The 27329-nt window shown below is 37.4% G+C and overlaps 1 protein-coding gene across 1 annotated transcript in view; it reads left to right on the top strand.

Moving 5' to 3' along the window:
* The first annotated feature begins 312 nt into the window (after positions 1 to 312).
* The window catches only part of ETNK1 (ethanolamine kinase 1), a 54763-nt gene continuing 27746 nt past the window's right edge, over positions 313 to 27329 (top strand). The window contains exons 1-3 of the mRNA XM_002687736.6: positions 313 to 730; positions 14016 to 14275; positions 25777 to 25917. Of these exons, the coding sequence (XP_002687782.2) occupies positions 575 to 730; positions 14016 to 14275; positions 25777 to 25917 (557 nt within the window). The 5' untranslated portion in view covers positions 313 to 574. The remainder of the gene's footprint in view (positions 731 to 14015; positions 14276 to 25776; positions 25918 to 27329) is intronic.

The raw sequence follows: 27329 nt of genomic DNA, 5'->3' as shown, positions 1-27329 counted from the left end.
CCTGGCATTCCAGAAAAAGTCAGCCCTACCTCAAACCCAGATCCCAAGACCCACCCCTTCCTCCAAAAAGGTGAGCTAAAGCTTCAGTGCCTTTCGTTCGGGGCTTGGCAGGGCTCAACCTCATTCCAGAAGGCGAGCCCCGCGTGTTTCCGACTAACACCACGCCAGGAAGAGTCTGATAAAGGCCAAGAAACCGAGCTCTGGGAACCAGGCCCATTGTGCCCCGGAGCTAGACACGCGGCCTTGAGCCTGACGCAGCCGAGGCCCCGCCCCACGCGTGACGCCAGCGTCAGGCCAGTCCCGGCATGCTCCGCGCCCGCCGGCGGCCGAGCGCAGACGAGAGGAATTTTTTTCCCGTGAGCATTCCCCGCTCAGTTCAGCCGCTGTCCAGACCCGGGTCGGCGAGAGTGCCGCCTCCACCGGTTCTCCTACCGCTCGGCCGTCAGTCTGAACGCCCCCAGCCCTCCCGCGAGGGCGCCCCGGGACGGAAGGATCCAGCAGCCTGTCGGCGCCCGCCGTTCTCGTGGTCGCCGTCGCCGTCGTCGTTGTGGTAGTCTCTGCCGTCGCCTGGGCCATGGCCAATTATATCCACGTCCCGCCCGGCTCCCCGGAGGTCCCCAAGCTGGACGTCACGGTGCAAGATCAGGAGGAGCAGCGCTGCCGGGAGGGGGCCTTGAGCCTCCTGCAACATCTGCGGCCGCACTGGGACCCTCAGGAGGTGACCCTGCAGGTAACGCCCACACCTTAGCCCCGGGTCTCTCCCGACCTTGACGCGGCCCAGGGGGAAGGGAGTGGGGGGTTTTCACCTCACCGTCCTTTATGGTCCCCGGGGCCCCAGGAGGATCTCCGGGAACGTCTTTTCGCTCCGTTCTTTGGGAAGTGACCCTGTGTTTCCTCCGTCACACCTAGGAAGGTCACTCCCCCTTCTTTCATCTTTGCTTACTAAGGTTGTCCTGAGGGCAGATTTCCTTTTTCCCGAAGCGGCTACGTTAGTGACGCACCCCTTCCACCTCAGGAAGGTTCTTGTTGTTACTTGCCCCTCCTCCCCCTCCCCTTTCCTAGAAGACTGCGGAATGAACCCTTTCCACTCCCCTTGCAAGGGGTCCTCGCTCGTCGGCCTAAGCCACTGTCGCCTTTCCTTTCACGAATAATGCAGTAATTAATTTTCTCTGATCTTTTCCTTTCCCTTTCCAACCCTCCCCCCGTCGGTGTAACCCACTGATGCTCACCCTGCGTTTTATCTTCTCAAATCCTGGGATTGGCGACAGCCCTGTATCCCAAAGTAATGACCATGGTCATCATGCATTATCAGATTGGGTTCTTAGGTGGCCCTGCACACGTTATTTTATTTGTATCAGTATTTCTGTAAAGGTTTTAATCATGTGAGTGAAACTAACAATATCTGGTGTTAGAACGATAGGTGGCTTGTGAATATTTCTTTTTCCGGAGCCACTGTATTCATAGACAGAAATTGGGAGAAAAAGTCCTGGAGAACCTATGCGTTTTTGAATAGCTTATTTTCAATAAGTTATGATGCAGCATACAGGAAATGTATTTTGAGCACTTATTTCTTTTTAACTTTTGCAGTTTTAGGTACTATATACGAAAATGAACCTCCTTTTCCGTTGCAAACACAGAGTAATTTTAAAGGCTGGCGTATTTGAGGTTTGTTTCAAATCTGAGCAATAATGTAAGAGCCAGATCATCTGCCTTATTTTGTTGACTGTTTCAGCAAAGTTAACTGACTCAACAGTATCTCAGGTGCTTTGCTAAAGTAGTCACCTATATAAAAATGAATAAAACATGAATAGTGCCCTAGGGCCCAGAACAGTCCTTGACACTTGAGTTTCATAAATGTTGGCTTCAATTCTTACTGTCTGGAAGAGTTTTGAGCAGATTAAAAGGACCCATATGTTTTGGAAAAAAGTTATGAGACAAAAATTTTGAAAATTTAAGGGAGTGTTTGTTAGCCAGATATGTAGGACATTGTGAATCAAAAGTGATTTTCATGTGTAATTTAAAAAAAAAATAGTAGAGTTGGACCATAAAGAAGGATGAGCACCGGAGAATTGATGCTTTTGAATTGCGGTGTTGGAGAAGACTCCTGAGAGTCCCTTGGACTGAAAGGAGATCAAACCAGTCAATCCTCGAAGGAAATCAGTCCTGAATATTCTTTGGAAGGACTTATGCTGAAGTTCCAATACTTAGGCCACCTGATTTGAAAAACTGACTCATTGGAAAAGACCCTGATGCTGGGAAAGATTGATGGCAAAAGGAGAAGGAGGGAGTGGGACACAGAGGATGAGACGGTTAGATAGCATTGCCGACTCAAGGGACATGAATTTAAGCAAACTGGGAGATAGTGAAGAACAGGGAAGCCTGGCGTGCCGCAGTCCATGGGTTGCAGAGTCCAACACAACTTAGTGACTGAACAATAACAGCGTATTTTCTTTAAGGAAAATTAGTTTAATTGAAACTTCCAAGTTGAAACTCCACACTTCTTTAGTTTATTATTTATTAACTTATTCTGGTTTTTTACATTTATTTAAATAAGTTATGTTCCGGCCATCAGTTATTAATTAAACATATTAATTAAAGACATTGCCGTTTTCTGGTAAACTCTGGTTCTGATAAGATGTATTACTTTTTAAGCAGAGACTTAAGAGTTTGAAGCTTTGATGACTGGAATTTTAGAGGTGCATTAGGTGTTTTTTTAAATCGTTTAATCCCTCAGACAACCATTTTAGATGGGTACTATCATTTTTTTAGATATAACTCAGTGAAGTAAAGCCAGGATATAGGTTGAAAAAAAAGATAAAATGTGTTAACATTCAGACTGTTTCTGGTTGTTGAAAGTACTTGAGATTGAGCCTTACCTGAAACCCGAGTACCAGCTTTTGACTTTAAGACCTTTGTACTCATTATCCAAACTTCCAGTGTGCTTATTTGTAAATGAAGGTAAATACTACCATTTGTTTTGCTCTTATGATGACTGTTATTTAGAAATCTAATCCCTCCATGTGCAAGCAAAGCTTTTGATCCAGAAGCTGGGACAACTGCTAAGCTGAGTTGATGGTTATTCATCTCTCAATTTAGTAGATCTGACTCCCACATTCTAGGTCATTATAAACTCTGCTTTTATGATGCTTCAGAATTTCTTTAGTAAATATGGACAGGAATATTTTCTTTTGAGATTTGCTTTTATCTCCTTTGAAGTATAAAGATAAAAGTCATACCTCACATGTAGTCAAAAGACTAAAACAAGTATCAGTAATAATGGCACATATTTTTAAAAGATTTTTTCTCAAATTCTTTTGTGATATAAAATATTATTTAAACATACCTTAGAGTGGGCGACTTCACTTTCACTTTTCACTTAGGTGCATTGGAGAAGGAAATGGCAGCCCATTCCAGTGTTCTTGCCTGGAGAATCCCAGGGACGGGGGAGCCTGGTAGGCTACCGTCTATGGGGTCACACAGAGTCGGACACGACTGAAGTGACTTAGCATAGCATAGCATAGAAGCTTAATCTAATAATACTTATTTACCTGGCACTTACTCTTGCCAGCTGAACTTTGAGAGCACATTACAAAATCCAGAAGCAAACAAAAAAAGATGTTAGTACATTCAAAATGATAGAGGGTCCCGTCTTTGCTCACAACTTATGGACATATGGGATAATATATCTTAGTTTAGATAGAGCTTTAAAAAGTTGAGTTATTTTTTCCCTATCTCTGCCAAATTAAAAGACTACAATATAAAAGTAGTGGTGAGCTTTGTGGAGTGTAGTATGTTAGAATAGGGAGAGTAGGTCTAAAATAATACATCAGAGTGTTTTTTATTTAATATTTTACTGTTTATAAAGAAAGCACTTTGGCATACACTCTCCCAACAATCCTGTGAGATAGATGTAAACTGTTAATATGTATTTTATAGTTAAATGATACTGAACTTGAAGTTAGTAATGGCAGATCTGGGATGAGAACTCATAAATTATTGCTCTTTGATAAAAGTTTATGTTTGTTCAGTTCAGTTGCTCAGTCGGGTCCAACTCCTTGTGACCCCGTGGACTGCAGTTTGTATATTATGATTAAGACAGGGAAGCCATTTCTCTGCAAAGTTCATAGAAAGATTTTGTCTTAAGTTCCTTACAAATATAATTTCATTACTTTTTCCACACGTGACAATATTTTGGAAAAGGGATTCACTTCTGCTTTCTTTTAAAATCATTACTATCTAATAGGAAAGTATTTGAGTGGGAGATAACACCTAAGAGTATTTTAACTATGACAAAGAGAGATGGGATGTTTAATAGGCTCCTGTGAAGGATGTGTAATGTTTGATAGGCTCCCGTGTGTTTTGATAATGTGTGACCACAAAGTCAGGGGTCTAATGTGCTAGTTCACTTTCAGGTATTAATAGCTATATGTCTTGGGCTGAGCAACCATTTCATCACTTTTTGAGGCCTCAGCATAGTGTAGTAGAAAGAGGATGGTTTCAAATCCTGATGTCAGCCATTTGTCACCTTTGGCAAGTTTAAAAATCTCTATAAAAAGAAATTACTATCTACCTTGGAAAATAGTAGCATAGTCCAAAACAGAATTTAACTACTATCAGTTCAGTTCAGTCACTCAGTCATGTTGCACCCCATGGACTGAAGCTTGCCAGGCCTTCCTGTCCATCACCAACTCCCAGAGTTTACTCAGACTCATGTCTGTTGAGTCGGTGATACCTCCAACCATCTCATCCTCTGTCGTCCCCTTCTCCTCCCGCCTTCAGTCTTTCCCAGCATCAGGGTCTTTTCCAATAAATCAGTTCTTCTCATCAGGTGGCCAAAGTTTTGGAATTTCAGCTTCAGCATCAGTGCTTCCAATGAATATTCAGGACTGATTTCCTTTAGGATGGACTTGTTGGATCTCCTTGCAGTCCAAGAGACTCTCAAGAGTCTTCTCCAACACCACAGTTCAAAAGCATCGCTTCTTCAGTGCTCAGCTTTCTTTATAGTTCAACTCTCACATCCATAGATGACTGCTGGAAAAACCATAGCTTTGACTAGATGGACCCTTGTTGGCAAAGTAACGTCTGCTTTTTAATATGTTGTCTAGGTTGGCCATAACTTTCTTTCAAGGAACAAGTGTCTTTTAATTTCATGGCTGCAATCACCATCTGCAGTGATTTTGGAGCCCCTCAAAATAAAGTCTGTCACTGTTTCCATTGTTTCCCCATCTATTTGCCATGAAGTGATGGGACCAGATGCCTTGATCTTAGTTTTCTAATGTTTAGTTTTAAGCCAACTTTTTCACTCTCCTCTTACACTACTACAAATAGTAATTTTATTACTATTCTTTTACTACTTTACTACTAAGAGTAGAGTATCAGGAGAATTAAATGAAATAGGTAAAAATTATGCACAGTATGTTTAATTACTTCACCCTGCCCCCCATCCCTGGCTCACCACCCCCCCAGCCTTTGTAAGTAGAAAGTTGTTCTAAAAGAATTGTAAGCTCCTAAAATTTTGACATGTATTTTTTTGTACTGGCATAATGCTAATTTTCAGCAGCATTTCTTGTAGCAGAAGGTAGGCATGGGAGAATGGAGAAGGAAAGGCTTCACAGAAAGGCTTCAAGGGGTACCTTGAATTGAGTTTGGAAGGAAAGATAGGAGATGGAATGGGGAAGTATTTCTGGGCAAAGAAAAACCACTTGCGTAAACTATGAGTGTTTCATGGAGTATGAGTGTGGTGTACAAAGTGATTTCCAAATAAGGGAGAGGTTAAATATGAAGTATTTATGCTTCATTAGGAGGTGGTATTTTATTATCTAGGACATAATGGGAAGTTGGTGAATGTTTTTAAGGAGGTATGTTACATATTTTTTAGAGAAATGGCAGATTACTATTTAGGCAGCATCCATTGAAGAAAATGTTTTGAATTGGGAAGTGAGTGATTACTTATAACGGAGAAGGCAATGGAACCCAACTCCAGTACCTTTGCCTGGAAAATCCCATGGACGGAGGAGCCTGGTAGGCTGCAGTCCATGGGGTCGATAGAGTCCGACACGACTGATCGATTTCACTTTCACTTTTCACTTTCATGCATTGGAGAAGGAAATGGCAACCCACTCCAGTGTTCTTGCCTGGAGAATCCCAGGGACAGGGGAGCCTGGTGGGCTGCCGTCTCTGGGGTCGCACAGAGTTGGACACGGCTGAAGCGACTTAGCAGCAGCAGCAGATCACTTAAAAAGGACATTATTTTTGAAACTCTTGGTTGCTGCTTACTAAGAGGATGCTAAATTAGTATAGTGGATTGAAACCACTACAGTTTAAAAAGATGAGTTAAGATGTGATAGGATAGATCAGAGAGCATTGCAAGTAATACGGTTGAATATTTCTTGTGAAGCTTTCTTTAGTTTTACATAAAACTATATATGTGTTGAATTAAACCATAAATACGTTTTTTTCCCCAGTGTATTGCGTTAAAAAATGTTTGTGAAAGACAACTGAGGAGAGACTGTTATGTTAGTATAGATAAGCGGTGCTGGGATCCAAATTAGGACAGTGGCCTTGAAGCTGGAAATAAGGGATAGATTTGACATTTCAGAAAATAAATGTGCAGGACTTGTTAATTGCTTGCAGGTCTGGGAGGAAGTGGGAAGCTTAAGGGCTTTGTTTTGTTTCTTGTTTCTTTTTGTGGCTGACAAAGATAGGGCAGTAATGAAAGGCCTTTATGTAAGGAATCAAGTTGTATTTTTCAGGATTCTGTCATTGTTTTTTATCTTTTGGCCTTGCCACGTGACAGGTGGGATCTTAGTTCCTTGGCCAGGGATTGAACTTGAACCCTCTGCAGTGGAAGCACAGAATCTTACTTGGGACTACCAGGGAAGTCCCCCGAATTTTTTCTTAGAAGTTCTTTTACTCTGATACATCTTATGGGCTATAGATAAATTTTGTCACCCTTTTAAAAATTGTGAGATACAACAAGCCTACAGAAAAAAATGAAACATAAATTGTTGTAGAACAAATACCTTTGTAGCCCTAGCTCAGGGAAAGAGAGAAAATATTAACCAGTAACCCAGAATATCTCCCACTTCCCTTTCTGCTCCTACCTTTTCCCTCCCTCTAGTGGTAATCACAGTAACAGTTTAAAAAAAAGTTAACAGAACAATATTTTTGAATTGAATTAGTCATTTTTTCTAGTACTCTGAGAAAATATACTGTATGTGTAAATTTTTTAAATAAAGAACTATATAATCATGAAGTAATTTAGTTTTACTGAAAAGATGTAACACAATATTAAAACTTTGAGTAGCAAAAAACCCCCACTTCCTGTTCATATTTTATTAAACAATCAACCGTTCTATTTTGTTTATTACAGTCTACTTCTCCCTTAAATATTTTACATAGTTGTTTTATTGAATCTTATGTACACTTCTGTATTCCTGTTCTTCACATCAGTTCAGTTCAGTTGCTCGATCGTGTCCGACTCTTTGTGACCCCATGGACTGCAGGCTTCTCCGTCCATCACCACCTCCTGGAGCTTGCTCAAACTCATGTCCGTTGTAAATATTTTCATGTTTTTATGGTATTGACCACAATTTTTGATAGCTAGAAACATAATATTTGATCATGTTAAAGATCATGTGACTTAATTACTTTAAAGTGAGGTTTTAAAAAGAATTCTAAAGAGTATAAAGAGCAATATTAGAAAGGCTCAGCAGATAAAGAATCTGCCTGCGTTGCAGGAGACACAGGAGACAGCTTGATCTCTTGGTTGGGAAGATCCCCTGGAGGAGGAAATAACAACCCGCTGCAGTATTCTTGCCTGGAGAATTCCATGGATGGAGGAGCCTGGCGAACCACAGTCCATAGGGTTGCAAAGAGCTGGACATGACTTGAGCGACTACACACACACATAGGCATGTCACATTCATAAAAGAACACTATCTAACCCTGTTGATTTTGTTTAATAGATACATATGGTTCATGCTCTTAATAAAATATTTAAAACATAAATAAGACTATAAAATGGAAAGTAAAAAAAAAAAAACAACACCTAAATCCCTCAATACCAAGTCCTTCTCCTCAAAGGTAATTTTTTGAACAGTTTTTTTTGACTTATAAAAAATTGTCAGATTATTTACCAGCATAAATAATTTATGTATGGGTTTACCAGCATACATTATCTACTTACATTTATAAATATAGTAAATATAATTAAATTATTCTATATTGTGCTTTTAAAATAATATATCTTCGATATCTCCATATCAGTGTATGTAATCTTTTTTTAAATTTTGTTTTTATTTTTTAGATATTAAAATCAGTATTGCAGTGAACTACTTTTATGCATATATTTTGGGTAACTTCTTTTAAGTATATCCATAGAGTAAATTCTTAGTGAAATTAAATTTAAAGGAAAAAATATACAAACACATATACATGTGTGTGTGTGTATATATATATATATATATATATATATATATATATGATCTACTTCAAGGAACTGGCTCACACAGTTGTAGAGGTTGGTAAACCTGAAATTTGTATGGCATTGTCTGGTAAGCTGGAAACTCTTAAGACAGGAATTGATGCTGTAGCCTTAAGGCAGAGTATCTTCAGGAAAACCTAAGTTTTGCTTTAGTAGCTCTTCACCTGGTCGAATGAGGCTCACTTAAGGGGATTAATCTTTACCTGAAGTTATCTGGTTAATAAGTCTGCGAAATACCTACAGAGCTGCATCTAAATTAATGTTTGATTGAATAATTGGGCCTTATAGCCAGTCCAAGTTGACATAAAACTGTCATGCTATTTCTCACTTTATGTAATTTTTTATTCCTCAAAACAGTATTGTAAAGTATCTTTTTCTGTATACCTTCTCCAATCTCTGATATTAAAAAATTTTTTGCCAGTTAGATACATGAAAATGGTATTTTGTTTTCTTTTTACATTGCTTTTCATTCTGTCATTTTGGAAGGTGGTGGAATCACAATGGTTTCTTCCACAAAACAATTAACTGACACAAATTAATTCCATCTTTCTAAATTCCTGGTCTTGTCTAGTAGTCATTGTCTTAAAGAATAATTGAAACTTGTCTTTCCCATTATCTTGGCCTGTGGAAGCTTATTTATTTGAATTTAGTAGTTAATTGGTCATTTTAAACCATAAATAAATATCAAAACTCTGCTTGGTTTCTTAATCATCTTAGGGACTAAAGAAATTTCGTGGTAGCTAAGATATAGAGTTTGTCATTGCAGGATAGTGTCATGTACTGAAAGGAGGCATTGGATTATGTTTTGGGGGTCTCAAGAAGGTCTTCAGGTTCACTGATAGTCACTTTAACTTCTAAGGTGTCATTAAATTATAATTTCTTTTCGCCAACCAGAGTTTCTGTGTTACTTCAAATGGCAACCTGTACAGGTTTGGGCAGTGCAGCACACAGAGTCTAGGGCTAATCTGTAACATAGATCTTGTCATAATTATTAACTTTTATGAGCTCATTATGAATCATTTTGCTGTCTTGTGTTGAAATTTAAATATGTAGTTATCTGCATACTTGATAAGAGCTTATTTTGTGTCAGAAACTGTTGTATGTGCTTCTGTATATGTTAAGTCATTAATTCTCATGAGTGAAAGTCGTTCGGTCGTGTCCAGCTCTTTGCGACCCCATGGACTACACAGTCCACAGAATTCTCCAGGCTAGAATACTGGAGTGGGTAGCATTTTCCTTCTCCAGGGGATCGTCCCAACCCAGGGATTGAACCCGTATTGCAGGCGGATTCTTTATCAGCTGAGCCACAAGGGAAGCTATTAATTCTCATAAAAACATATTAAGTGAAAAAATAAAAACTAAAACTATAAAGTAGATTCTAATTGCTTATATTAAACATGAGATGAATAAAGCACATACAAGTTAAGTGGCTTGCCTAAGAATAGACTAACACACCTAGAATTTACAGTCAGGTGGAGCAGTCTTGCTCTGAGCTCATTCTCTGAACTAGTACTATCTTACATACTTGACAAACAGTGTAGGATAAGCCCTGTGAAAAGGAGCTCCATGAGATTTCTATTGTTTTTGTACCCCCTCCAATGAGGTGGAATTTTACATTTCTAGTGTATATCTGATATAATACTCATACCTAGCATATACCTAGTATATTTTTGTCTGTTTTGGAAAGCTGAAGTACCTTGAATTAATTATTGATTTATGCATGAGGTAGGAACCATCCAAGAGCGAAAAAGCATTATCCATACATCTTTAAATTCAGAAATCTCCATCAAGAGGTCATTTGAATAGCTGAACAAATTAGATTTATTACTCCTTGCAGTTACGGAAGACTTATTCCATGAGTAATGGTGGGTATTAGAAAGGACTTAGTATAAAAATTTAGGAGAGGGTTCAGGGAAGCTTCCCTGATAGCTCAGTTGGTAAAGAATCCACCTGCAAATCAGGAGACCCTTGTTGATTCCTGGGTCAGGCAGATCCCCTGGAGAAGGGATAGGCTACCCACTCCAGTATTCTTGGGCTTTCCTTGTGGCTCAGCTGGTAAAGAATCCACCTGCAACCTAGGAGACCTGGGTTCAATCCCTGGGTTGGGAAGATCCCCTGAAGAAGGGAAAGGCTACCCACTCCAGTATTCTGGCCTGGAGAATTCCATGGACTGTATAGTCCATGGGATCACAAAGAGTCAGACATGAGGCTTTCCTGTGGATTGGGTGCTGTCAGAAAGGAAGTGGAGCAAGTCTGTGACTGTGGGTAACTTACGTTACCTAGAGGACTGGAGGAATGAAGCAGGGACAGAGCTGTGACTTGAAAAGGAACAGCAGTTCCTCATATTAGCCAGAGCAGGGGGATGTTTGGTGATTTTTGTGGTTTGGAAAAAATTCATGGTTTTATCTGTGTTCACACATGATTACGGAGTGGCTTTGTTTTTGTCTTGATGCGTTATGGACACAGAGTGGTCTCATCTGATATTGATGTTCTGTGAAATTACTTATGTTCAACTGAATCTCCAGGCCTTGCTGTATGTACTGGGTCTGTTCCTAGCTATTGGGCTCCTTTTGTTTTTCTCACTAATTTAATTTTTTCACATTTAAACTGGATTGATTGTGGAAGAAAAAAAAAAGAAAACATGCATAAGCCAAAAGAAAAAAGTTTAAAACAGGGAAACAGGAGACAGGATTTAAACTACCTAATATTTCTGTTGGATATTTTTGTAGACATTTCTATCCTTATTTATACATAAATATAAATTAAGTGATACTTTACATAAAATATTCTTATGAAGTGAAATAAAAGTCGCTTAGTCGTGTCTGACTCTTTGTGACCTCATGGACTATATACAGTTCATGAAATTCTCTAGGCCAGAATATTGGAGTGGGTAGCCGTTCCCTTCTCCAGGAAAACTTCCCAACCCAGCGATTGAACCCAGGTCTCCCACATTGCAGGTGGATTCCTTACCAGCTGAGCCAATCAGGGAAGCAAAATACTCTTATAAATGAAGTAATATTTTTTTGCCCCAGAAATTTATTGTGACTATCATTTTATTGTAAATTTTTAGCTATTTTGTATAGTAGAGTATGTTAGGGTTAGTGTCATTGGAGTTGTGACTCAATGTCATCCTTATAAATGTGTGTATATTATTCAATAATCTTATCCAGTAATGTTATCCACTTCTAGCCCTTTTAAGTGCATATATCTTAAATGTGTGTTTCTGTGTGTACACATAAATATACAATATAGCATGCACAATTAAAGAAATTTATTATAGGCAAGAGTGAAAGAATAAATTTGTTATAAGTTATATCAATAAGACAAGCTAGTATTTAAAGTGAAAGTGAAGTCGCTCAGTCGTGTCCGACTCTTTGCGACCCCGTGGACTGTAGCCCACCAGGCTCCTCCGTCCATGGGATTCTCCAGGCGTGAGTACTGGAGTGGGGTGCCATTTCCTTCTCCAGGGGATCTTCCTGACTCAGGGATTGAACCCAGGTCTCCCGCGTTGCAGGCAGAAGCTTTAACCTGTGAGCCACCAGGGAAGCCAGTATTTAAGTCCTTACTAAATATTTGTTGAGGGGATGTAGAAAACATAGATTTTACTCCTTTGAGAAGTGTGGAGTGTCATTCATCATAAGCATTTCAGAACATTAATTTCTCAAACTTTATTTCAATAATTGAAATATTTTATTTCTACATGACATTTGGAGGAGTTACAGAGTAATATGTGTGAGTTGATATTTTAATAAGAACAAACTTGCAGCATAGTTTTTAAGAAAATGATGATTGGAATTTAGTATAAGGGCATATGCTTCTTGTCATTGTCTCCCTACCTACTAGCTTTTTGAAATCTAGGTGGAAAGCAGAGTTTGTATGTCTCTGCATACCCCCAAAACATAGATATTCAAAATAAATCTTTTCACATTAGCTCATTAAATTTACCTACATTAGGTAAATAAGGATAAGTAAACACTTCTTTTAAATTTCACCTGAAGATCTAAAGCCTTTTCAGGTATCATTTATCATTACAACAGTCTTATCAAAATAAAAATGATTACCCTCTTTCTCAGGCATTAGTTACATGTGTATACATTTAAAACTTATCCTTTGTTCATTATTCTTGTTCTTTCCCATTTGTCTTGGGAAAAATGTCCTTAACACTTGCTTTCACTTTTATCCCTTTATTCTACCCAAGAGCCTCCAAAAGCTCTGAGTTACAATTGGGTAAATAGAAAGTTTTAATGTCAATTTTAGGAGAAGGGGATGACAGAGGGTGAGATGGTTGGATGGCATCACTGACTCGATGGACATAAGTTTGAGTAAACTCTGGGAGTTGGTGATGGACAGGGAGGCCTGGCGTGCTGCAGTCCATGGGGTTGCAGAGAGTCGGACACGACTGAGCAACTGAACTGAACTGAGTGTCAAATTAATGTAGAGGAAGACAAAAGTTGCAGTTTTTGAATAGACTTAGAGAACTAATATTGCTAATCATCTGTTTGCTTTTTCATATAATATTATATGCAAATCTGAAAAAGGACCTTAAAACTCCTGAGGGGACTTCCCTGGTGGGCTGTTGGTTAAGACTCTGCCCTTCCACTGCAGGGGACATGGGTTCAGTCCCTGGTTGGGGAACTAAGATCCCTCATGCCTCAGGGTGCAGCAAAAAAAATCTTGAAAAGTCCTCAAACTCCCTTTTAGAAAATATCTGTGAAATCTCTAGTTACTTCTCTATCTTCATCTAATTAAGATTGTGCTGCTGCTGCTTATTTAGCTGTAGCATTCAAGTTTAAATTATTATAACCTGAATACTTAGAAGAATTTCTAGTGTATATTATGTTAAGTAATCTTTGAAAATAACATTTAAAATTAAGTTTTTTTATAAATTGGAGATTTACCATAATAAAAATTATGGTACATTATGTTTGTAGTTTTAAACTTGTGAACATTATTAAAGACTTTTTTATAACATATATTATGCTAGGAAGAAAGCCACTTTCCCTATCTTCAGAGATTTTCCAATCTGTTAGACATAGGCGAGAGAAAGAATGTGTGTGTTGTACTACACAACATATTAAATAGCAGCATTCCATTTTGTTTACATCTGGAATTAAAGTTATAGACATGTTAGGCAATGGCACCCCACTCCGGTATTCTTGCCTGGAAAATCCCATGGACGGAGGAGCCTGGTAGGCTTCAGACCATGGGGTCGTGAAGAGTCCGACACGACTGAGCGACTTCACTTTCACTTTTCCCTTTCATGCATTGGAGAAGGAAATGGCTGCCCACTCCAGTGTTCTTGCCTGGAGAATCCCAGGGATGGGGGAGCCTGGTGGGCTGCCGTCTATGGGGTCGCACAGAGTCGGACACGACTGAATCGACATAGCAGCAGCAGCAACAGGCAAAATTATATTCAAAAATTAAGTAGATTTTTTTTCAATTAGTGTTTAATGTTTTTCAAGTTATCTCCTAATTCTTCCTTAAAAGTGAATAATTGTTTTTCCTTTTTTTTTCTTTTTTTGGGGGGCAGCTTTTCACTGATGGAATCACAAATAAACTTATTGGCTGTTATGTGGGTAATACAATGGAGGATGTCGTCCTGGTGCGAATTTATGGCAATAAGACTGAGTTGTTAGTCGACCGTGATGAGGAAGTGAAGAGTTTCCGAGTGTTGCAGGCTCATGGCTGCGCACCACAGCTCTACTGTACCTTCAATAATGGACTGTGCTATGAATTTATACAGGGAGAAGCGTTGGATCCAAAGCATGTCTGCAACCCTGCCATTTTCAGGTACATTTCTTTTCCTAAGTAATTTATCCTTTTGAAAAGTTAAGTGCACTAAGGAAATGTTTTTTGAAACTGCCTTTTCTTTCTTTAAGCAACTATTTAGTAAATTTAGAAACTTTCTCTTGTTTGGGTTTTGTTTTGTTTTTGCTAAAGAAAAAGCATTCCTTTTTATCTGAATTCTCATAGTTTACTCTGCAAAAGAAATATAAGTGATAGGTTTTAGATTAGCTTGCTATAGAAGGTCAAGGTTTCTCCTTAATTTTTTAAAATAGTGCTTGAATCAAAGCATTACACATTTCTTATTAAGTTTTGTCACTCAGTTGCTCATAGTTTCAGAGTTATTGCTCACTAAGATCCTTTTAATACTGTTAACACTTCTTTGTTACTCTTTAAACTTCTATTATTTAATTCAGTATATTGTGTTTTTATAAGGAAATGCTCTAAAAATTTTCTAAAATTGATAAAATTTTCTTTTCTGCTCTTGAAAACAGTAATAAGTGGGCTTGATTTGAAAACCGCAAGTTCGTTTATAGTTTAGATCTAAACTTCTCAGTTTGGTCCTAAGACTCTTTTAAAACTTTTAAAGTTTACTGAGGACCTAAAGAGCTTTTGTTATTGTGAATTATATTTATCAGTATTTACTATGTTAGACCATTCAGGTATGACCTAAATCAAATCCCTTATGACTATACAGTGGAAGTGAGAAACAGATTTAAGGGACTAGATCTGATAGATAGAGTGCCTGATGAACTATGGATGGAGGTTCGTGACAAGGTACAGGAGACAGGAATCAAGACCATCCCCAAGAAAAACAAATGCAGAAAAGCAAAATGGTTGTCTGAGGAGGCCTTACAAATAGCTGTGACAAGAAGGCAAGCGAAAAGCAAAGGAGAAAATGAACGATAAAAGCATTTGAATGCAGTGTTCCAAAGAATAGCAAGGAGAGATAAGAAAGCCTTCCTCAGTGATCAATGCAAAGAAATAGAGGAAAACAACAGAATGGGAAAGATTAGAGATCTCTTCAAGAAAATTAGACATACCAAGGGAACATTTCATGCAAAGATGGGCTCAATAAAGGACAGAAATGGTATGGACCTAACAGAAGCAGAAGATATTAAGAAAAGGTGGCAAGAATACACAGAAGAACTGTACAACAAAGATCTTCACGACCCAGATAATCCCAATGGTGTGATCACTCACACTCACATAGAGCCAGACATCCTGGAATGTGAAGTCAAGTGGGCCTTAGGAAGCATCACTATGAACAAAGCTAGTGGAGGTGATGGAATTCCAGTTGAGCTATTTCAAATCCTGAAAGATGATGCTGTGAAAGTGCTGCCCTCAATATGCCAGCAAATTTGGAAAACTCAGCAGTGACCACAGGACTGGAAAAGGTCAGTTTTCATTCCAATCCCAAAGAAAGGCAATGCCAAAGAATGCTCAAACTACTGCACAATTGCACTCATCTCACACGCTAGTAAAGTAATGCTCAAAATTCTCCAAGCCAGGCTTCAGCTATATGTGAACCATAAACTTCCAGATGTTCAAGCTGATTTTAGAAAAGGCAGAGGAACCAGAGATCAAATTGCCAACGTTCGTTGGAGTTCCAGAAAAACATCTATTTCTACTTTGTTTATTACGCCAAAGCCTTTGACTGTGTGGATCTGTGGAAAATTCTGAAAGAGATGGAAATACCAGACCACCTGACCTGCCTCTGGAGAAACCTGTATGCAGGTCAGGAAGCAACAGTTAGAATTGGACATGGAACAACAGACTGGTTCCAAATAGGAAAAGGAGTATGTCAAGGCTGTATATTGTCACCCTGCTTATTTAACTTATATGCAGAATACATCATGAGAAACGCTAGGCTGGAAGAAGCACAAGCTGGAATCAAGATTGCCGGGAGAAATATCAGTAATCTCAGATATGCAGATGACACCACCCTTATGGCAGAAAGTGAAGAAGAAACTAAGAGCCTCTTGATGAAAGGGAAAGAAGAGAGTGAAAAAGTTGATTTAAAGCTCAACATTCAGAAAACCAAGATCATGGCATCTGGTCCCATTACTTCAGGGGAAATAGATGGGGAAACAGTGGTAACAGTGGCTGACTTTATTTTTCTGGGCTCCAAAATCACTGCAGATGGTTACTGCAGCCATGAAATTAAAAGATGCTTACTCCTTGGAAGGAAAGTTATGACCAACCTAGATAGCATATTCAAAAGCAGAGACATTACTTTGCCAACAAAGGTTCGTCTAGTCAAGGCTATGGTTTTTCCTGTGGTCATGTATGGATGTGAGAGTTGGACTGTGAAGAAGGCTGAGTGCGGAAGAATTGATGCTTTTGAACTGTGGTGTTGGAGAAGACTCTTGAGAGTCCCCTGGACTGCAAGGAGATCCAACCAGTCCATTCGAAAGGAGATCAGCCCTGGGATTTCTTTGGAAGGAATGATGCTAAAGCTGAAACTCCAGTACTTTGGCCACCTCATGCAAAGAGTTGACTCCTTGGAAAAGACTCTGATGGTGGGAGGGATTGGGGGCAGGAGGAGAAGGGGACGACAGAGGATGAGATGGCTGGATGGCATCACTGACTGGATGGACGTGAGTCTGAGTGAACTGCGGGAGTTGGTGATGGACAGGGAGGCCTGGTGTGCTGCAATTCATGGGGTCGCAAAGAGTCTGGCACAACTGAGTGACTGATCTGAGGGGAGGAAAAGTAATTCAAACAGTCAGCTGGTCTACTAGTAAGTAATACAGTCTGTGATAGACAGTAGCCTTGGGGGGAAAATAAGCTAAATAGTATACATAGAGGAGTAGAAAAGGTTTTAAAAAAAGTACAACTATTTTTCTGTGGTATAGTTGGGAAATAAGCAGTGTTTAACTAAGACGATATTTGAATTGGACCTTAAAGGTGATGCAGAACATGGAGGAGTCTGAGGGAGATGACAGGTAAAGATGAATTACATCATGCTAATACTTAACTAGTAATTCAGCCTATGCAAGTTTATCATGAACTTTTTTATTTGAATTTCTCTACAGCAGTCAAGTATTACAGAAACCTTTAATTATTATTATATTTTTTGTTAAATTCTAAGGTGTTTAGGAATTTTCTTACCTGGTATTTCTCTAAAATTTGCCTCTTGCTGGAAATATTGGCTGAAGTGTAATTAAAACCGCTCAGCAACAGACATACAGGGAGAAGTGCAGTTTAAAATGAGTTATTGCACATTTATCAATAAACATAACTAAAAAATGCCAGCTTCCAGTGCTGAGCATATTATAGTGGAACTGGTAAACTATGGGTTGCAAATAGAATTGGTAATGTTCTCTTTTGGAAATCAGTAGGGCAATATATAGTAAGTTATAAAAGAAAGTCATATGGCTTGGTTGTGTGATAACAACTCATATTTGAATATAACAAAGGTACATTAGCACAAATAAATGTTATGTTATTATTGAATGTTGTCTAAAACATACAAAATGTCTGATGTAGGACTAAGAAAAAATCAGCTTATTTGTTGGGGGCCAGAGTGAGGTACTCCACCCGTGACAAAGGTCATGAGGAAGGAGGCTCGACATACGCAAAGGCGGGATCGAGCCTCAGGAGTCCCCCTGGAACTCCTCGAGCATCTACCCCCATAACCAGAGCCTGCCTACTTTACTACTTTGTGCTCTCACCTACATTGCCCCGGCTCTTATTGAACTGTGGCTGCAATCAGGCAGTAATTTGTTTATGTAAAAAACTGAAAGGAGTGTTTAAAAAATCTGTTGGGAAGGTAGGATTTGGGATCTTTTATTTCAATTTCAAAAAATGCCTGTTATAGTTACAGTTTTTAAAAAGCTTCCAAGAAAGGAGCAACTAGTGAGTATTAGTGGGTATTTGAAGAAATTCTCTGCAGCCTTGAGGTTTTCAAACATTTGGCTTTATTGAATATGGAATTTAAAGTAGCATTTGCCTTGATGTTAGTGCAGTAAAACCTTATCTTATTGAGACTACATAGAAGAAGGACCATCTGTGATAGTGAAAATAAGAAATCTTATTTTTATTACCTAATTGTTTTTCCTGTTGTATATAAAATTAGCTAATAGAAAATAATTGAATTGTTCTAATCAAGTCTTTTTAAGAACTGTATTCTTTTTTATGACCATTTATATTATTTAACATTTTTATTTTTAATTGTAATAAAATACATGTAACATAATTTGCCATCTTAATTTTAAGTATGCAGTTGCATAGTGTTAAGTACATTCACATTGTTTTGCAAACACTCTCCACAATTCTTTCCTCTTGCAAAACTAAAATTGTATATACAAAAGCAACAACTTCCCATTCTCCCCTCCCGCCCCCTTGGCAGCCATACTACTTTTTGTCTGTATGAATTTGACTGCTCTGGATACCTTATATTAGTGTTACTTCTGTTTTTTTGTGACTGGCTTATTTCACTTAGCTTAATGTCTTGATCCATGTTGTAGCATGTATCAGAGTTTCCTTCCATTTTTTAAAGGCTGAATAATATTCCATTGTACGTGTAGACTATGTTTTGTTTACTCACTAATTCATGGATGAACATTTGGGTATTACTACTTTTTTTGCTGTTATGTATAATGTTCTTACGAACGTGGGTGAGCAAATGCTTTTTTAGACCCTGTTTTCAGTTCTTTAGGGTATATTATCAGAAGTAGAATTGCTCGATCATACAGTCATTCTATTTTTAATTTTTTTTGAAACTGCCATACTGTTTTCCATAGCACCTATACCAATTTACATTCTCACCAGCAGTGCACAGGGTCCAGTTTTTCCAAGTCCTTGCTGACATTATTATTATTATTTTTTGATAGTAGCCATCCTGATTATAAGGAGATGGTATCTCATTGTGATTTTGATCTCTTTTTCCCTAATAGTTAGTCACATTTAGCATCTTTTCTTATGCCTGTTGGCCATTTGTGTATCTTCTTGGGGGAAATGTCAATTCAGGTCCTCCTCCAGTTTTCTAATTGGATTATTTTTTGTTGTCAAGATGTAAGAGTACTTATATATTGAATATTAACTCCATGTCATATATATAACTTACAAATACTTTATTTAATTCTATGGGTTGCCTTTTCACTCTGTTGATTTTGCCCTTTAATGCACAGTTTTAAATTTTGATGTACATGGATTGTTTTGTTGATCACTAACAACCTCTGCAGTTGTTGGAAGAGATCATCAAGGAGATGTGAGCATCAGTTGACCGGGGCTGTACTCACACAGTAGGAGGTTCCTCACACCCCCACCCTTGGAATGTGTTCTCTGCTCACTGTCCCCCCAGTGGAAGCTATGTTCGAGGATAGAGCCTTGAGAGAATGGGGTGGTGTTGAGACTATCTGGATGGCATACATTACCGAACCCCGTTAAGACTTCTATATAAACTTCTAAGATTCTGGCAGGCAGGTAGATCTATTTCTCCTGCAGCTACCCAAGACAAGCCTTATATGTAAGTTCTCTTGCTTATTTAACCTGCCACCTACCTACCCATCTGGGGAAAAAAGAAAAAATCGATATATGTAGTCAGTTTGTTTGCTTTTACTTTTGTCATCTGTGCTATTGGTGTCATATCCAGGAAGTTTTTAGCAAGTCCAGTGTCATGAAGATTTTCCCCTGTATTTTCTTCTAAAAGTTTTATAGTTTTAGTTCTTACATTTAGATTTTTGACAGGTTAATTTTTATGATGATTTAAGGAAAGGATTAAGGAATTTCTGTCTTTTACATGTGGATATTCTGTTTTTCTAGCACCATCTGTTGAGAAAACTGTCCTTTGCCATTGAATAGTCTTGGCATCCTTATTGAAAATCATTTGCTCATAAACTGGGGGGTTTATTTTGGGGCTCTATTCCATTGGTCTGTGTGTGTGGTGATATGCCAGTACCACTCTGTTTTGATAACTATAGCTTTGTAATAAGTTTTGAAATCAGGAAATGTGAGACCTCTAACTTTATTCTTTTTTTCTTTAACTTGTTTTTATCTGTCTGGGTTTCCTTAAAATTACATTTGAATTTTAGGTTTTTTTTTTTTCTGTTTAATGTAAAAAATGCTATTAGGATTTTGGTAGTGATAGTATTGAATTTATAGATCATTTTGGCTAGTATTGACATTTTAGCAATTTTAAGTCTTCCAGTCCACAAACAGGGGATATATTTCCATTTAATTCTGTATTTAATTTTTTTCAGCAACGTTTTGTATAGAAATTTTTTTACCTTCGATAAATTTATTTTTAAGCATTTTATTCTTTTTGATGCTATTGTAAATGTAGTTGTTTTACTTAATCTCCTTTTTGAGGAGAATTTTGTTCATTGATAATGTAGAATTGCAACATATTTTATGTGTTGATTTTGTGTTCTGCAACTGTGTTGAATTCAGTTACAAGTGAAAAACCAAAAATTTTCCTAACAAAGCCATCCTTCACAAATTACATGTTGTTTTTTTTCAAGACCAATTTATCGAAAATTTCAGATGAGTATGGAACTTGTAAGTAGACTTATTTAATTTTTAAAATCTCTTAGCAAAGCCTGGTTTTTAAGTATGTAGTTGCTGTGCTTGCAGTTTAACTATATTTGTTATTTCCATGAGGATATTTGTATAATAGATTTTCTTCCTTTCCTTGTTAATTTTGCTGCAGAGAAGATAGACCAGTAGTTCTAAGCCCTGTAGAAATTAGCTTGAATTCTAAATTTTGAGGGAAAAAAAAGACTTATTATACAAGTTATGTCTTGTCAAAGAACAGGCAGTGTTTCAAATGGATGGTCACTTTGTCTTTCTGTAGCTCTGCATTAATTTTGGCACAACTGGTATTATATGAGATTAAAAAAAAATCCAGGATAGATTTTAATCCACCTGAGAATAACTCCAATAGTGGTAGAATCCTGTGGTAAGTTTCTAAATGTACCCTGAATCTGTTACCAAGATGATGATTCTTATTCATCAAGTATCTATCAAGTACCTCCTCTTAGTGCTGAATGCTAAGAGAGAAGAATAAGGCATGGTGTTTGCCTCTTGTAGGATAACCTAGTGATAGTATTGATCAGTAGCATTAATAAAGCAATCTCAACTATACTATTATTATTTGCTGCTATTTTTAAAAAATTACATAGGAAAATGCTATAAAACATTTAAATAATATTCTGAATATATTTTTACCTGTTATATAAGCATGATATTATCATTTAATATTAACATTATCCCTTATGTTATCAAATACTATTTTGACAATGCACCTTTAGAAAGGACAAATACATCTATAATTTACTTTAGAAGATACTAATCATTAGCTCTTAAGTTTTGATATAGCTTTGTTTGAAAATACTAATTTTGCTCTTGTAGGTTGGTAATTAATAGTTTGTTTTCCATTTGAGTAGATATGTATCTCATTATGTAACAGTATTTTTAAAATTTCATATAAAATAATTTTTATAATTTCACTTGTAATTTCAGAAATTTACTCAAAGATGAAAATAGTTGCTGATTTTTGATAAAAATCAGTATCATTTGGAAAACTTTGCCTCTTTTAGTCCATAGATCATGTATATTTAATATTTCTATTATGACTAGTAGGAAATTGTTATGAGATGGGAAGTTAGTTTACAGGAGCCTTGTATATGAATATGAATGTGAAATTCCTATTGTCATTATTGAACTTAAATCTCTAAACTGAGTGGACGTTTATGTAAATTTTTTTCTTTTATTCACAGACATCCCCTCTTAGATTTGAAGGAGAGATTTTAAGATTACACGAGTAATTTGGCTTTCCTTCTAAGAACCCAGAGACTCAGAGAAATGCATTGATTTGCTAATTCCATGCAGTGTTAGTGCAGTATACTGTAGTGGAAAGACCTTGGACTTTGCATCACATAATCAGTTCAAATCCTGGCCCAGCTCCAGTTAGCCGTCTTTCTGCCCCAAAAGTCAAGATTCTCACAATTAGTAGGTGCTTTTTCTCGTAGCAGCTGTTCAACAGATTCTGTTAACATGTAAGAGCCCTTTGGAGTTATGACCATTCTATTTACCGTAGAATTGTCATTTCAGTCACTCGTAGCTGAATAACTTGTATTTGGAGAACTTCTGAAACTACATTCTGTGGTTTTCAAATCAGAGTCTCATATAAACTCTGGGGTAAAACAATGAAAAATGACATTATTATTTATTTTTAAAACAGCAAATAAAAATTTGTTGGTATTAAGTATCTATTCTAATATGTGACCCTTCTCTGGAATCATTGGTCTCATTTGTTGGGTAAACAGTTTTAGGTCATAATGTTGTGTTGATGTAGATTTCTCCTTTTTTATGTAACATGGATTACTTTTCTTCAGACCTCTTGTCCCAACTCCCTCTCTTAAAGTTTAAAACCAGTTTACGTATACATGTATGCACGTGGATATAAATATATATGTGTGTTTATTTGCACTTTTTTTTAACTATCACTTGGTTTTTTAATGAAGTTTCTTAGTGCTTAAAGTGCTATATGTTTATTTATAGCACTTTTATGGGCCTAGCTTTTTAATGCAAATACTGTATGAGAGATTGATAATAAAAATAGATTTTTTATTCTGTATTCTTATAGAATATGTGGTCTTAAGATCATTCAGGCAATAATTATTGATAAAAAATGATTACTTGGTAATTTGAGAGGTATGAACCAAAACACACATACCTAAAAAGATCACGGATTTTAATATTTTGGTAATGCATTAGGATTCTTTTTTTTTTTTTTTTTCATCAAAATACGATTTATTCTTCTCATGGTTGCATACTTAGTTTTATTCTCAAATCAGCAAAGTTTTCCATCTTAGACAAGAATGCAGTGCCTTAAAGGCAAAAGATATTCTCAGATAAGATACCTTTTGCCTCTCCTTTTAAATAACTTCAGCATCCGTAGATAGAATTGTAACTTAATCATCAAGATAAAGGCCAAAATCAAGTATTACTCAGTTACAGTGAAACCTCATCATACTTATTTTTCAGAATAGAAAACAGTAGAAGGAGAAAAATATTGAATGTCTCACAAGAAGAAAAATATTGAATGTGTCAGACATGACACTTGCAACGTCTTTAGGCCGAGGAACTGGCTGGATGTGATCTACATGTAATCTTTAAGCTTCAGAGTAACAATATTAGGAAGTTTCTCTTTAAAAATTTAGGTAGGTTAAAGAACAGCATTACAAATACTTTTTTACTCATTTTTAATTCGATAGTAAAATCCAGTAGTGCTCTGAAGACAAGAGAAACTGACCAATTTCTGTATCTGGGTACAGGAGAGAATCAATAGGGAAACAGTGAATTCAGTTACAGCATTGTGCATCAAAGACAGATCTGTGAGGGCTATGTCCCATAGACCTCATTTTGTTGCTTCAAGTGCTGTCAGACCAGTTACAATTTTCTGCTTCTTACAAGCATTGAGCATTACCCCCACTGTGAAATATTTTTCAGATCATCGAATATCAAAATAGATGTGATCAGCTGAATTATAATCATCTAAATGGAAAGATGAAGAATATAAGTCAATTGCTTGGTTCTTTAAAGCTATGTTCTTTCAAACAAAGCATTGAATATTTCTTGTAGTAAAACTGGAACTCACTTGCAGTAATGTCTAAACACTTCCGAGCTGCATCAGGACTCTTATTGAGGATAATAATATGAAAATTCAGACTGGCTCAAAGAAGAAGGAATTTGTTGGTGTCTATATCTGAGAATACTAAGTTCAAGCATGGGTGGATCCAGGGGCTCTAATAGTGTCTGTCATGAGGAGTGTTGCTATCTATTTTACTGTATGCTAGCTTTTTTTTTCTGGCAAACTTTTCTGAAGAGTGACAGTTACAATTACTTGCCGTTGCAGACTTATCTAATCAATTTGCACAGTGCACGTGTGTGTGTGTGTGTGTGAGGGTGTGTTCCTCTTTTTCTGATGGCTTCACCCAAAGTCAGTAGCTTCCGTAGAAGTCTTGGGATCAAATCCTTTTAGCCTGGGCTTGGGTAATATACCCTGAACAAATCACTCTGGCATGCAGAATGGAGTGCTCTGGGCAAGTCTGTGTCATCTCTTCACTCCTGAAGTTAGTGGTGCAGCTGGGATAGGGGGTTAGGATGGAGATCAGCTCTGAAGGAACCACATGAACTAAAAGTGAGAGGGATGGAAGTTTTTCCAAAGGAAAATCAGGAATCTTATTAAAAACTAAGTAGATAAGAATATTCATTGTAGTATAAAAACATAATAAAACTGTGTTATTTTATCACAGATTGGTGAGCTATAACTACAGTACTAGATTCCGTGTGTGTTTAAAGTGATTTTTGCGTATTCACGGCATCTGAGAAGCTTCTAAAATACCTTGATGCCGTGGCTGCACCCCAAACCATTTAATTTCTGGGGTAATACCCAGGCTTTTTTTTTTTTTTCTTTTTTTTTTAAGTTTCCAAAGATCCATTTTAGTACATAGGCCAGCTAATGTTTGTTAACATAAGATATAGAAATTAAGTCGTAGAACCTGTTAATCTGCCCACTTACCTCTTTACCTTAGTCTCTTTTGCCCTTTAACCTCAGTGACTTCAAAAGCAGAATTGGAACATTAAGTCAGTACTTCTCAAATTACACAGTGAATTGGAATCACCTGGAAATCTTGTTTAAAATGCAGAGTGCTAGGGTGTACCCCTAGAGTTTGTGATTCAGTAGATGCAGGGTAGAACTTCAGAAATTCCTTGGTGGTGCTGTATTGTAAGTCCTAGGACTTTACTTTGAGGGATGTTACATTAGATTGTAATGTTGAAGATTTGCCAGTTTTAAGTTCTTTTTTTGTAGATTATTGTTGTCACTTTTCTATCTACTGTTCTATGGACTGAATGTTAATTTAGTTCTTATTTCTATGTAGTATGCTTATTCTTCCATTAGCATTTGCTGTACTAGGTTCTACAGATAAAAAGATAGTGTGGACATAAATACACACAGCTTCAAATTATTTTGTCATTATATCAAGATTGATTGACATCATAAAATCCTAACATTTGTTCAGAGAATTTGTTAACACCCCCCTTCAGAAATTAACTCATAAAACCTTTTTATCTGCCCATTTACCTTTTAGTCCTCTTTGCCCTTTAACTTCAGTGACTTCAAAGGCTCAAAATTAAAATGACTCATTGTAATTTAAATGTATTGGTAATTAATGTCTAATATGTGCCTTGAAATCATTTATAGTTGTGTATTCTTCTGCTGGTTGCTGACATTGTATAATCAAAATAGGCTGCCACTCAATCCCTTTGGACTATAATTGCTTTATTAATTTTAGGTATTTCTTCCTACTTATGTATTAAATGTTTACCTTTTCTAATGAGAGTTGACTTGCCATATTATTTTGAATCTTATGTAAGGTAAAAAGAAATCATGTTACATGATAAAAGCATCCTAATTATTTTAGTTTACCTTTGAGTAAATATGAACTGTATGGTGCATAACACTTTCCTTTTTATGCTGTTTTGTTTTTAAACAGGCTAATAGCTCGTCAGCTTGCTAAAATCCATGCTATTCATGCACACAATGGCTGGATTCCCAAATCTAACCTGTGGCTAAAGATGGGAAAATATTTCTCTCTCATTCCCACAGGATTTGCAGATGAAGACATTAATAAAAGGTAGAATTACTTTTTTCATTTGAAATTATGTTTTACATTGTTTTGCTACATATATAGGGTTTCGAAGATAACTGTAAGGTGTGTAAAATCTGATTTTGTTTATCTCTTTGTATTTAAGTAAAATAAACATTAATTCATTTGACTCTGAGAAGGCACTACAGAAATCTGCTTTCTTCCCTAGTCAGCTCAAAAAAAAAAAAAAAAAAAAAAAAATCAGTGCCTATAAAAGTGGGGAAGTGGGGAGCCAAGAAACAAATATAGAACATTTATTTGGCAGTAAACATAATATAAAGGTTACTGTTATTGGGTATATTTTTTATAGTGTGAATTGACCATAGAGACCTTTTTAAAGCAATTCTTTCTGTTCCAAGGAAGGCTGCTTTGAATGGGCCTAGAGATCTACACTGGGGCAGTGTAGTCATATTGAAGTGTGAAAAGGTTTGGGTTGTCTTAGTTTATTGTGACTTTTAAAGTTTCATATAATGAGATTGAAAATTCTTTTACTGGAGTCTCAGATTTTGTAGGACTTCAGGTTCAGAGTAACTAAGATATTTCATTTCCTATAAAGATAAATGTGTAAATCAGAATTTAGAATCTAAATTATATAAACAAGTTTTTTCCTTCCAGTTTTATTGAGATATAATTGACACACAGCACTGAATAAGTTTTAAGATATACAGCATAATGATTTGACTTATATATGTTATGAAATTATTACTGCAATAAGTTTAGTGAACATCTGTCATAATAAAGACATAGAAAAAAAATTTTTTTCCTTGTGGTGAGAACTCTTAGGTTTACTCTCTTAACAACTTCCGTGTATAACGTACAGCAATGTTAAGCGGGCCAGGCTGGCTCTCTGGTGGGCAGAACTGGGTCTGGGGTCGGTGGTTGTGGGGCTACAGATCCTCAGTCTAGTGTGGGCCTCTGGTGGACAGGGCGCAGATCCTGGAACTTCCTGGGCCTAGAGCTGGTCTGCTGTGGGGTGGAGTCAGGTCCCAGGGTCTCTGGCTACAGGACCCTGAGGTTCCTCAGAGTAGGTGTCAGGACCTCCAGTGGGCAGGGCTGGTTCAAGCACAGCTGGCTTTGGGGTCCAGGGTGTCCTGGAAGCTGGTATCAGCTTGCTGGTGGGTGGGGCAAGATCCCTGGATGGCTGCGGTAGGGGCCCAAGGTGTCCTAAAACTTTAGCAGCTAGAGTGGGGCTGGGTCCTGGTGCCAGTGAGCTAGAGGGAGGATTCCATAGTGGGGCTTGCCAGGACCAGTGTCTTCTTGGTAGAATGAGCTCCCAGAATGGCTGCTGCTAGTGCCTGTGAGTCCAGGGAGAGCTTCATTTGCTTCTTGCCTCTCCAGGAGGCTCTTGAAGATCAGCAGGTGGGTGTGACCCAGGCTCCTTTCAGATTACTGCTTCTGCC

Source organism: Bos taurus, chromosome 5 (genome assembly GCF_002263795.3).
Source record: "Bos taurus isolate L1 Dominette 01449 registration number 42190680 breed Hereford chromosome 5, ARS-UCD2.0, whole genome shotgun sequence".
Taxonomy (NCBI): Eukaryota; Metazoa; Chordata; class Mammalia; order Artiodactyla; family Bovidae; genus Bos; species Bos taurus.
The sequence above is the reverse complement of the archived record's forward strand: the minus strand, read 5'-3'. Positions and strand labels throughout refer to the sequence as shown.